Source organism: Egretta garzetta, unplaced genomic scaffold (assembly GCF_000687185.1).
Source record: "Egretta garzetta isolate BGI_Z169 unplaced genomic scaffold, ASM68718v1 scaffold827, whole genome shotgun sequence".
Lineage (NCBI taxonomy): Eukaryota > Metazoa > Chordata > Aves > Pelecaniformes > Ardeidae > Egretta > Egretta garzetta.
The window spans coordinates 3,813-17,555 of record NW_009260280.1 but is presented as its reverse complement, the minus strand read 5'-3'; the positions used below and the strand labels follow the sequence as shown (position 1 = coordinate 17,555).

Below are 13,743 nucleotides of genomic sequence, written 5' to 3'. Positions count from 1 at the left end.
TTGGTCTTCTGTTTTCCTTAAGTGCAAAGTCATCTCAAGAGCAATATATTTTAATTCTTCCCTAATTATTTTTCTATTTCAGACGATTCAGGAAATTAAAGCTGTTTTGGCAGCACACTATATTAGATCTGCTATAACCACATTTCAAGTGATGTGAGCTGGTCTAAATTCCCCTTTTTATTAGATTAGTGATTCTAGTTTAACATATAAGTATTTAGTATGCATTATAGCGTAATATATTTAATTTAATTTGCTTTTATGCCTTACTGTACATTTAATAAAGCCATTATTTAACCATTTACTACCAATGAATTATACTATAATATTGAAATTAATTTTCCTGTAATTCATGAAGATACATTAGGCAAAATGGAAGTATCTTCTTAAAGAAAAAGACAAGGCCCATATTTAGTCCCTAGTACTGTGGTTATTTTGTCTTCCTGAGTTTTGTAAGGAAATTTTTAAAGGCAAATTTAGGAAGTTGGCTTGTAAAAACAATGAAAAGCACATGGCTTTCTAAGTGTGTTACTGTTCACTTCAGGAGACACTTTTATATATAATAGTTTGCTTCACTTCTGGATCGGTTGGGATTAATGAACTACTTTAAATAGTGTGTTCATCAGCATTTGGTCAGTCTTGCTGCTTTTTTTCAGCAAATATTAAGCACAGCAGGAGCTTTTACATACCAAGAGTGAAGGCAGATGAGTCACAGAATCACAGAGTGGCAAGGATTGGAAGGGACCTCCGGAGATCATCTAGTCCAACCTCCCTGCTCAAGCAGGCTCACCCAGAGCAGGTTGCACAGGACATCATCCAGGCAGGCTTTGAATATCTCCAGAGAAGGAGACTCCACAACTCCCCTGGGCAGCCTGGTCCAGTGCTCTGTCACCCTCAAAGTAAAGAAGTTCGTCTTCACGTTCAGCTGGAACCTCTTATGCTTCAGTTTGTGCCCATTGCCTCTTGTCCTGTCGCTGGGCACCACTGAGAAGAGTCTGGCTCTGTCCTCGTGACATCCACCCTTGAGATATTTGTGCATATTTATGAGATCCCCTCTCAGTCTTCTCCAGGCTAAACAAGCCCAGCTCCTTCAGCCTTTCCTCATAGGAGAGATGCTCCAGTCCCCTCATTGTCTTAGTTGCTCTCCTCTAGAGTCTTTCTAGGAGTTCCTCATCTTTCTTGAACCGGGGAGCCAAGACCTGGACACAGTACTCCAGGTGGAGTCTCACCAGGGCAGAGTAGAGGGGGAGGAGAACCTCCCTCGACCTGCTGGCCACGATCCTCTTAATGCACCCCAGGATGCCATTGGCCTTCTTGGCAACAAGGGCACCCTGCTGGCTCACGGTCAGCTTGTCATCCAGTGTCGTACAAATGAACCTCTGCAGAACCACAGTAAGGTCAACTTGTTGCAACTGCAAAACATGTCTTGTGTACCACTCACAAAGGCATTAAGATGTTGATTAATGTTTTGTAAAAAATTGTACCGTCTTCAATAAGCTTCGACTTCTGTTTTCAGTAGCATAAATCATATGGCTTATATATCATGAGTATACAGACTAGATGCCACTGAGACAAATATACTGATATTGTAGTGCTTGGTTTCACAGTGGTCTGCATTTTCTGCAGCAGCAATACCTGTAAAAGCGTTATAGGAAAAATTCTGGATTTATAAAACTGTTATAATAAAAATCCTGGATTTTTTTCTTTCTTTTCATTTTGCTACAGTATGGCTATCCAAGTTGACAAGTTCAATTTTGAGAGCTTCCCAGAATCCCCTACCGATGGGACACAGTTTGCGAATGCAAAGCAGCTGGAAGAAGAAAGGCAACAAGCAAAAGGTCTGGAGATTAACAGCAAGCTGGATATTTGCTGGAAAATTATATCCTTTCATAAATACTTGCTTTAAAAATATATAAATAGATGCCCTATGACACATTTTATTTTATAATTCGACTCACTTTATAGCAGCGTTACTGAAAGGAAAAGTAATTAGAACTATGAAGCTTATCATAATTATAGACTGTTTAAGGTTAATTGTGCTGTATATTATTTAGACGATGCTTGGGTCTTACTATAATGGTTTTTTCTGAGTCATTGAGCCTGCCACAAACCCTGTGTGTTTTTCTCCCAACTTTTAGGGAACTGAAGAAGTAGAGTTAGGATTGATGAGTAGTAGTTTTATAGGGTCAAATTTTTCTGTTCTCCCCCCCACTGAGTAACTGAATCATGAAGAAATACATGAAGCTGGATTTAGAGAGTTTTCATATATTTAATTAAATTTGAGCAAATCAGAACGTATTAGAATAATTTATTTCCAAGTCCTCTTTACAGATTTAGTAATATATCTGATCTTGGGTAGCCTTTTTACGGCTTAGAAAGGACTTGCGTGATGACTTATTCTAAACATAAAATACCCATATTCATTCTAAATGCAGTAAAATATTGCCTTATGATTATTAATAAGGAATTACATTCAGTTTAGAGTTGAAATAAACCAATGGTGTTGCTGTAAATTTAATGATTTCCATAAAATCTTGTGCTTGGCTTGTAAAAAAAATACACTTATTCATGATTTTTATCAGGGAAATGTTTTGTGCAGCCAGCAGCCCCCCCAAGCTATGTGTTGATACTCACCATCTTCCAGGAGATTTATATTTCTCACTCAAATCATCCTCAAATTCGCGTGAATAGTGGGTGGCAGGAAATGAGAGAAGAGTGGCAATCAAATTGTGGCTTATCTTTTAATTGTACTTTTATCTAGCTATCTGAAAGGTTTTTGCATTACTAATTACTGAATTAGCTGCACAGGATTTGTCAAAGGCAAGACATGAGACATAAATGAGGTTCCTAGTGCCTGGTTCATCCAGGCTCCCTAAGCAACATTTCAGAAAGAGTTCTGTTCATGCAAAAAATGTCAATGTTTAACCAGAACTGACTTAGAAAAATTCTGTGTTATGGAAAGATAGAAATATTCTTCGATAGCACAGTTAAAGTCTTACACTGGAATTGAATGTATAGTTGTAATAATTTTGTCAGGGTGTAAAAATACATCCTCATTCATTTCTGTTGCTGAGCAATACTGTTTACATTCATTCTGTGTTCTGTATTTTACCCCAGTTTTGCTATTAAAGCTACTAAGCTACCAGTACCTTAGAAAACTAATGTGTGAATTCTGTGTGTTAAGTTCAGTGCAAGCATTAATTTCTGTGTTTTTAAGGTTTGTTATGAATGTTCTCTCTATTCCTAGACCTAAAACTATTCTAATGAAAGGCAAGAAATTGCACGTGTGCTTAAAAATTCTTGAAGAAATGCGTACGTTGTTTTCCAGACTTCATGTCCCGACTAGAGTCAGTCTTCCTCATCCTTTTATTTCTTACAGCAACATTTAGATGTGGAGCAGTAAAAAAAAAAATTTGCCTCTCACTTCTGCTAAGTTGGAGAGACTTTGTTTCTGAGATACCCGTCCTCGTAGCAGAGGACAGTTGACACTGGCCAGCAGAGTTTATTTCAGACATACGGATGGACAGACACATGCAGAAATGGATGCGTAGCTTAACTGCATAAGCCTTGTTTTCTTTCAGAAGCCAGCCTAAATGCAGCCAAGAGATAAAAAGTATTTTGCAAAAATACAAAGTGAAATAGTTGCTTGTACTTCTAACAAGAGAAAGTGTTTTTGCTTAAGTCTTGAGTGGTAAGACCAAGTGATCTCTTCAGTGTCTGCCATCTTCCAAGTACTTTGAGCTACCATTTCTCTGCTAAGTATATGCATGAGAAGAGGAATGTATATTTTAGAGAATACAGTTCAGACAATTTTGTAATAAGTAGTCTTATTGTTTACAGGGAAAGTGCTGTATTATTTAGCTTGAATTCCTCAAGTCCTTTCTGTATTGGTTGATACCGTAGGAAACCATCACATAAAGAAAGGCTTCAAGTTTTAAGTGTATGGATTACATTGCCTGCAGTGAAAGGTTATATGAAAATCCTGCGAGGGCCAAAAATAGTTTAAAAAGGATGAGGATTTCAGGTTGTATCTGTATGTCTTGAGGAGCACTATAAGTATTTTCCAGTATGGAAAGTCCATTTTCCATGGCTTTATCCACTGAAATATTCACCGTTTCGGGTGATGAGATTTTTAGTGCTTCATTTGTGAAAGTATTGTACAATTTAATCGGTTTTCATATACTTTTGGAGGGCTGAAGGCAGGAGGTAAAGACAGGACAGCATAGTATTCAATTCTGCCTTTGTACATTTTTGGTAAAATGAAAATTATTAGAAAAATAGACCTTCTTATGAGAAAACTTACTGCCATACTATTTCAATTAAGAAAAATTCTGCAGTAATGTAATGTAGTGTATCTTTGAGATTATAGGTGTATTGCGATAATTTAAATTAAGAACATGCTGTGTTGTTTTTTAGCATCTGTTAGATGGCATCTGGTATCAACTTAAGAACTGGGGTTTGTTTTAACACAGGATTTGAACAGACGGAGCACATGTAGTATTAAGGTGACTAATATTTTCCAATTAAGCTTCGCTTCCTATTTTCTAAATATTTTTAAATAAAATTTAAATTTTCTTCAGGGACCTTCTATGCATTCTGACTTGTGGATCAAGGCATCTGTACTAACTGTCCTTTGAAATTTCTAGAGTACTGCATCTGAGTGCTTTAAGATTTTTGTCTTTTTACTGATAGTTTGTACCTGACTTGTCCAAAATCTACCTACCCTGAAGTTTGATCAAGATCCCATGTCAGATGCTTATACCTGAACTTGCAAAAGCATGTGGAGGAGGAATTAGAGGTCAGTGTGTGAAAGTATTGTACAATTTAATCGGTTTTCATATACTTTTGGAGGGCTGAAGGCAGGAGGTAAAGACAGGACAGCATAGTATTCAATTCTGCCTTTGTACATTTTTGGTAAAATGAAAATTATTAGAAAAATAGACCTTCTTATGAGAAAACTTACTGCCATACTATTTCAATTAAGAAAAATTCTGCAGTAATGTAATGTAGTGTATCTTTGAGATTATAGGTGTATTGCGATAATTTAAATTAAGAACATGCTGTGTTGTTTTTTAGCATCTGTTAGATGGCATCTGGTATCAACTTAAGAACTGGGGTTTGTTTTAACACAGGATTTGAACAGACGGAGCACATGTAGTATTAAGGTGACTAATATTTTCCAATTAAGCTTCGCTTCCTATTTTCTAAATATTTTTAAATAAAATTTAAATTTTCTTCAGGGACCTTCTATGCATTCTGACTTGTGGATCAAGGCATCTGTACTGTCCTTTGAAATTTCTAGAGTACTGCATCTGAGTGCTTTAAGATTTTTGTCTTTTTACTGATAGTTTGTACCTGACTTGTCCAAAATCTACCTACCCTGAAGTTTGATCAAGATCCCATGTCAGATGCTTATACCTGAACTTGCAAAAGCATGTGGAGGAGGAATTAGAGGTCAGTGTGCAGCTGCAGAGCTCTGATGTCATCAGGATTTTAGAGACATAGTTGGTTTGCGTGAGGAAGGTGCACTGACAGGCAGGTATGGGTTATTTTGGAAGGTTGGGCAGAGATGAAGTGCACAGGGAATTGTTAAGAAATGAGCAATGGGCCAGTTGAAAGCTTTTGGATCAAGAACAGAGGAGTCCAACAGGGTGATGCAGTGTGCTTTGATACAGACCACCCAATCATGAAGTGAAGCTGGGTGGATTCTTCCTTTATCAACTGAAGAAGTCTTCCAGTTGTGGGTTAGGAGATTTCTGGAGTACTTTAAGGACACTTTTTGTGTACAGGTGCTGGATGTCTTGATTTGGCATGTGCTGTGTGGGATCTGCTATTTGAAAATAGTGAAGATCCTGTTACAGGGGTGAAGTTTCATGGCATCTTTGACTACAGTCACCCTGAGATTGTGGAGTTTAATATTCTGAGGAAAGTGAGAAAGGCGAGTAGCAGGATAATGACTCTGGACTTTAGGAGAGGAGTCTTTGGGGAATTGTTAGGCAGGATTGCACAGGAGGCTGCCCTCAGGAGCACAGGGGTCCAGGAGAGCTGATGGGCCTCCAGAGGCAATCTTCTCAAAGCCCAAGAGTTGCAGCAGTGGGTAAGGTACATCTGACTCTTGAAGCAAGGCATATCACAAGTTGACAGTAGCAGGCTGCAGCCAGGCAAATTCTGGTTAGGTACTAGGAAAAATCCTTTTCACAATGAGGGTGCTCAAATAGTGGAAAAGGTTCTCCAAAAGTGCTGTAAAATTGATGTCTTTGAAGATACTGAAAAATTCTGGTCAAGGCCTTGAACATCCTGATGCAATGTCAGTATCTTCCGTGCTTTGAGCACAGAGTTGGACAGTGACTCCGGAGTTGCCTTCCAGTATAAATTGTTCTGTGATTTGTGCAGCCACACAGTGGGCTGCGTCAGGGATTTACTGTTAAAAACTGAACTCCTTTTCCTCCCCCGTCTCCTGCTCTGCCCAGGTTTGATTGCAGCCAGAGAAGTTTTCTAATGTACTGTGAAAGAAATGCTAGCTCAGTGAAATGAGACTATAACATTTTGGACTAATTTTCTTGAAAATGTTGTAAACCTGGCGCTAACAGCCTTTAAAAAATGAGACTTCCAGTGCCACCTTAAATATCATGTTCTGTTTTTAACTTTTCTAATAGTTGGACATTTTTTCTTACTTCAGCATTAATTTCTGTGATTTATCTGAAGCCTGTCCTATTTGCGATATTCTCTTACATTTTTGAAATTGTATTCTGTCTGCCCCTTCCTCCGTTTTTTTTATTTTCTATATTTAAACCTAATTGCCAACTTTTTTTTGAAGCACATTTTTTTTCAGACATATTGCTGATGTTGTTCTGCAATATAGCTGTATTTTTCTCAGTATGTGGGATCCAAAGCTGGAAGCAATACTTCAGGTGAGGTTTCTCGTAAAATAAAAGCTATACCTTCCACGTTTCAGATATGATGCTTGCTCTGAGAACTGTCTTGGCTTCTTTTGCAAGTGTCCCATGTCTGACTGAGTTTTTTGCGTGTGGTCCAGCATAACTGACTGAATAATTATTCTCACTTCCATTTGTAGATTTGTTGATTGCTTCCAGGGTGATACTTGGAACTTTTCTTGATTGAATTTCATCAAAGTGATCTTCATGAGTTGCACTCATTTATTAGGTTTGTGAATACTGACATCTTTTCCAAATACATAAATTTTATTAATGTTTTTGTATTTCATCATGTAAGTAGCCAATCAGAATTTTGAAATTATTATGTATCAGACAGAACCTTGAGTCATCTCATTTGATACGCTGTCTGGGCTTGACAGCAATCCACTGATAACTGTTACTGAAATTTACTTTTCTGTTCGTCTGTTCAGCTCTTGGTGACTTCATCTTGATCATAATTATGAATCTTCAGTTAGGAGAATATTGCATGTTGTGCAACTTTTGTTCATCAGTAAAGGTTTCCTTAGAAATACGTTAGTTGGATGGAGCTTTACATTTCCATGCAGCTTCTTAGCGTCAACAATTGTTTGCGAAAGTAACTTATTTAAGAACCTCAATAACTGCGGGTAATTAGTTTTAATAATAAAGTACCACAATAATAATAAAGCAGAAAGCTTAAAATACAACTAAGGCTACTGCTTGAATAAACTGTGATCATTAATCATTTAAATTTGTTTTTCATGAGTATAATTTTTATTTATGAACATTTGTTCATTTGCTTATGACTGTGTGCACACTTCCACCTGTATTTATCTGCAAAGGAACTGAGAAATACGGTACTGAAAATAAATATTTTTTAGAAGGATGCAAGTTGTAGAATGCTGCAGAGAGAAAAAACATGAGTAGCTTTAAGATAGAAATATTTTTAAAAAATCTATTGTCTTTTTAAGCAGTAGGTTTTAGATATCATGCTGTGTTATAATTGTGGGTACCCAGCTACACATTAGACAATCAAGACCCTATAAAAGCCCAAAGTTTTCCTTGGGGAAATAACTAGTTCATTTGACTGGCATTCAGGTTTTCGGTATGAAACACTTTATATCATATACAATCTGTTGCTGAAGAAATGTGAAATAAAGGTGTCTACTGTGAAATATGAGGGATTAGGTTTTATTTTTTTAAATAGCATCTGGTGGTTGTGTGTTTGTTGGCTCCAAGGCCCCCATTGAAACTCATTTGATTGTGCACATACAAATGTCTTGAGCTGCCAAATGTAAACAGTTGCACTGGAAACTAGAAGTCAACTCTTTCAGTCCTGGCTGATGCATGTGTTGTTAATAACAAAGATTTCACTGTTGGAAGTGAGGCCTAAGACGACAAAGGCATTTAAGAATCTGACTCCGATGGAAGAGCAGGTTTGTAACCACAGTGGGATTTCAGCAAAATGTGGCTTAGTTAAATAGATAGATTCTACAAGGTTGAACTTTGGCAGTCTGTACTTCCGGTTATCTGTGCAGTTTTTTTCAGTGATTTTAAAATTCTGGACCTTACACTTTTGTCATTTATCGGGCTCCACTTTGAGCTATGAATGAAAGGGTATATTGGCACCCCCTGTTCCAACTGCTTTCCTTTTGTTGACTTCTACAGGCTTGTCTTAGAAAATAGACAAACTCTTGAGTTAAGCTTTTCTCTCTTTTTGCTCTGACATTCTATTACTGCATATTTTGGTTGCTTTTCATCTCCAGGGTGATGAGTTTGCTACAATGTTCAGTTTGTATCTGCACTATAATGAGCAATTTTATATAATTGCATCATATACAGTCAGGAGATAAAGGTCAATGATACGAAATTCAATGCTATTTGTGTCCATTAGGAATGATTAGACTATACCAACTATACTGAGCTTCTCTGTCAACTCCAGTGATTTTTGTCTTTGAGTCTGCTTGGCAGCAGAGCTGAAGCTGAACTAGATACTCTGATGGTAAGGTATTATTTACTGGTTAAGGTAAGTAGTTTTGGGATGTGCTGGCAAAGGAAAGCGTGTTTTCTGAACTGGTTTGTGCAACTTGGGCATTTACATTATGTTTGAGTCTATTTTGCCATACCTGTGGGGCAGCCTGAATACTGTAGGCACTGCCTGAAGACAGGCACTGCCAGGTCTTCATAGAATCATAGAATGTTTTGGGCTGGAAGGGACCTTTAGAGGTCATCTAACCCAACCCCCCTGCAGTGAGCAGGGACATCTTTAACCAGATCAGGTTGCTCAGAGCCCCATCCAACCTGGCCTTGAATGTTTCCAGAGATGGGACCTCCACTACCTCTCTGGGCAACCCATTCCAGTGTTTCACCACCTTCATTGTAAAGAAGTTCTTCCTTATATCCAGTCTAAATTCACCCTGTTTTAATTTAAAGTCATTACCCCTTGTCCTGTCAAAACTGGCCCTTCACTTCCTGTGAAGTAATCTGAAGATGGCAAGGTTACCTTGATTATAAAATAATTTAGGTTGGAAGGAACCTCTTCAGGTCTGGTATAACACCCTGCCCTGCATCTTGGGTCCATTGTCCCTCTTCGCATTACTATGCTCCTTAAAGAAAAGTCTGGCTCCATCTTCTCTATACCCTCCCACTATAACAGGCAGCAATAAAATGTCTCCTTAGGCTTTGTTCTCTTCTCAAGACCAAACAAACCCTGTTCTCTCAACTTCTTTTTATATGTTATGCGCTCCAGCTCTCTAATCATCTTGGTAACCCTCCAGGGACCTTTATCCTTATTTCAGTGTCTTGAACTGGGAAACCAAAACTGGACACAGGATTTAAGAAGTGTAGGTGTGTCATTTTTTATTAGGTGAGGTGTAGCTATGCATGCTTTTTGCACCCAATCTAAGAAGCAGTTGGCTTCAGAAATAATTTGTAGTTGTGTTGAATTTGAAAAATGTATTTTCCTTATGAATATGTGGATCTTCTTTGATAGCATTTACCAATGATAAAGTATGGAGAATCACCTATTTTATAGTCATTTTATAATGGTATCTGAGACATTAAGTTTTCCATGGAGCTTTAAGCAGTAAAAATTTGTAATATTGCAGACACCACTGTGAGCTAGTCGTAAGTAAATTACAGTTAAGTTAGTTTAACGTTAACAGTTAATGGCATCTACTCTACTTTAAAACTTATTTTAAATACTGCCTTTTTATTAGTGTGATGTGATAACAGAATTATTTATCTGCTGCATCTATGAAGTAATCCAAGTTACGTATTCTCTATCCTATAGTTGGGTTTATGGACATTACTCTGTTGTGCTGGTGTCCTGGATCTTACTTTTCAGCAGTTGTGATTTTCTGAGGTGGTATTCTGCTGCCTTCAGTTTTCCAAATAGTTGCTTTTCTTTAACGGTGTTTATGGCTTTCAGACTCTTTGGGGTTTGGAAATTCTTAATTTGTAGTCCTTTTAGGGGTGGAAAAAAAGCTATTTAAGACATTTTTCACGGTATAATAGAATTATTAAAAAAATTGCAAGAATTGCTATACAATGTATTAATTTTCCTCTTCTATCATCTCCTTGAGCTCTTGAGTCTCAATCACTAATTGTTAGTCTCATTTTAATCTGAGGTTTCAAGACTTTTCTTTTAAATCTCTGGAGAGCCTGTAAAATTATGCCCTGTGGTAGAAATTAGGTATCTGCAGTACTGGTTAATTTTCTTTTAAATGACACAAATGAGAACATACTTTATCAGTCAGATGCTGTGCCTCTCTTTCCAGACTTTTGCAGAAAAAGGACTGATCACACTTAGTAGCTTTTCATACAAGTGCATATATTCATCTCTTTTTTTGTTTACCAGTTTACGAGGAAGATGGTACTTTTGGAGTTGAAACTTGATCAGCCTTGCTAGGAGCTTAGCCCTTAATTATTGCTGGACACCACTTCACCTATGGTTCTTTCGCTTGAAGATTGCAAAGTTGGAAAAGGAGTTTGTTCAAGTCTCAGAGGTGATCCTGCCTCTCTCTTGAATTTTGTTTCTGTGTGGTGCTCCCATTCTGGCAAAGCATGAGCCAAGCTCTAAAGACAACAGAAGTTTTGCCAGAGTTCCAGTGTAAGTACGCAGACGCTCACATGCTGTATGTGTGTCCGTGAAGGAGCTGTGCTTGCTCCACCTCCACTTCTTTCTCTCAACCTGGCCAAGTTAAGGGCTTCTAGAGGTACGATATCGTACCAAAGCTGGTGAACACAGCTTGGGCCAAATACAAGATGATGCTGCCATCCGCATTTGCTTCAAAGCCCTTTGTAGTCAGTGCCTTTCTGAAGTCAAGGAATTAGAAAAAAGAAATCCAGTGCTCTTCCTGTTACAGATACATGTTATCTTGTATGATGCAACATGTGAAATTATTATTGATTTGTTTAAATGGAAAATACTATCTTTGCATATTGCCTAAGCTTTTATATTGACACTTGTGTAACCTGTTTTGAAGCCCTTTAAAAATAGAGATTCTGGTTTTCCCAACAGTTTATTTCAGTTCTTCACTGTCCTTAGAGTAAGAACATTCCCTAATTTTTTCTTGTTTCAGTCTGAGCTTGTTACTGAGCTCAAACAGGAGTGAGCAGAAAGGGAAGCAGGTTATGTGCCTGCGTGATTCTGGTATGATGTTTGCCCTCAATAACAGCACCGTGACTGCATCCTCTAACATCCCTGTACCTCCATCGAACTGGCACTGAGGCAGCATGCAAAGCTATCCTTGCCCACATTTTGTTTTGTATTGCCTTATTAAATTTTATCCTTTTTGTTTTCAGATTGCTGTTAATTTGTGATTTTGAATTCTGATCCTGCACCACGTAGTTACAGGTTCTGCATTTTTACAGCTTCCAGACTTTTTTCCCCTTGTGTTTTACCATGGTTCAGGTACATTTTACCTTTGCATCTTTGTATTTAACGCTCCTCAGTGGAATTAAAGTTTTATATTCTGAAGATCTCGACTGCTGTAATCATTATTGTTAGCCAATTCATGGGTTAATAAACCAAATATATAGCATTAACCTTTAGTGAATCTCTAGCTTGCAGTTTTGATTTGCAGTAATAAAAGTTGTACGTATTGCATGCTCTTTTTCTCTCTGAAACAAAATTTTCCTTAATTCCAACTTACCCTTCCTTGAAGCGTGAAGGGGAAGCAAGTGTGGAAGGTGTTCTTAATCAACTGGTCCTGGAGCATCTACAGTTGGCTCCTCTCCAGTGGGGTGAGTAATATCAAAATCTATTGATGATTTTTTTAGAGGATATACTGGCTTGTAATTTTTAGCAGCATGAGAATGATAATGTTTTCATTTATTGATAATCTATGATACAGAAGAATTTGCTAGGAGTTTTATTTCCCTTTAGATATTTTACTTAGCTGAAGAGAAATGTAAAATCGTTACCTATTTTATTTTAAGTATCACTGTTCAGTGATAGTAAATATGAAACCTGAGTACACGCTTTTTCCTGTAATTTGCAGTCCTGGTTGTGTTGTATGGGAGGTGGCTGCTACTTAATTTTCCCTTTGCCTGACAGTGTATATTTTTAAAGCAATTTCTCTAAAATATTTTCATATGGAATTGTAACATATTGTGTGGTATATTTCTTATCATGATCTAGACATTTGCATTACCAATTTTTTAGCTACAGAAAATGTTACTCTGTGTAGTAAGGAAGAACAATTTATCTTAATTTTACATTTAGAGTGATGTTCCAACAATGAAATATTAGATTAATTTAATTTTGAAGACTCATAGAAATGTGACTTCTGTCTGAGGTTCTTAACAAGGCTTGTTCAGAGGCTTTGGAACATGGGATGTTTTATCCCCAACACTTCTGTATCAGTTACAAGTTTCAGAAGTCGTCCCCAGTTCATAAAAAAATTGTTTTCAAAGCTTTTGCTTTTAAAGCAAATTTAACTCTATACTCCTTACTTTAAATAATTTGATGTCCTAGAGAGGACCAATTTTAAGGAACAATGATCCACCACTGTTGTCTGCATTAACTATTAAAACTAAAATGACCCCCAGCTCTAGTGTTTGTGTACTCTTTTAAATGCTTGTGTTTTTTCAACATGTGGACCTTCCTCAACCCATGTGTTAAAACTGGTACATATTTGGCTTATAGATGAGAAGATTAAAACTGGTAGTGGTTTAAAGTTGTTTGTTGTAAACTTTAACCATAATCATCTGTCTCTGAAATCATGCTTATCTGACCTCTGTTCTTCAGAGGACCCAAGGATTTGGTGGCACTTGCTTGTATGACTGGCTTTGGCTATGATTGCCCTGGTCCTCCTCAAGTGGTAAAACGAGTGGTTTGTGTCCGTTGTGTGCCGGGGGCTCAGACAGGTCACTTGAGAGTCATCTTAATCCTGCAGAGTGCCATTGACCTTCAACACGTTTGTCACCTGGGGTCTGTGTTTGGAAATTGTCCCTTGGCACTTTTGCATGGGAGATCTCCTTAAGGATGAAACCCGTAGTCTTTTTTATTTTTGTATTTGCTTGGTTTTCTTTTCTTTTCATGCTGAATTCAACTATTTTCTTAGTAAAGTAGACTTTTAGAGTCACAGGATTGTATCTGGTATTCCTGCCTAAATGGTGATACTCAAAGGTACTTTGATGCGCTAGCTGGAAAACATGAACGTAGCACTGGTTTACTGTACAGTCTGATTGCCTGTGGAGTTGGTAATTTCTCATGTTGTTGCGTAATTCAGTTAAAGAATCCTGGTATGAACACCAGACAAAACTGTGATATTCTCAGCCTTGTAACTGCAAAATCTTTTGAAGGACAATCTCTTAGCTGATTATG

The 13,743-nt window shown here is 37.5% G+C and overlaps 1 protein-coding gene across 1 annotated transcript in view; it reads left to right on the top strand.

Annotated features, from left to right (window-relative positions):
* LOC118452669 (trafficking protein particle complex subunit 9-like) overlaps positions 1-13,333 on the top strand; it is a gene marked incomplete at both ends in the record, with an annotated part of 164,296 nt that extends 150,963 nt beyond the window's left edge. The window contains 3 exons of the mRNA XM_035897915.1: positions 1,723-1,876; positions 12,068-12,158; positions 13,167-13,333. Coding sequence (XP_035753808.1) covers positions 1,723-1,876; positions 12,068-12,158; positions 13,167-13,333 — 412 coding nt within the window. The remainder of the gene's footprint in view (positions 1-1,722; positions 1,877-12,067; positions 12,159-13,166) is intronic.
* Between the last annotated feature and the right edge of the window lie 410 nt (positions 13,334-13,743).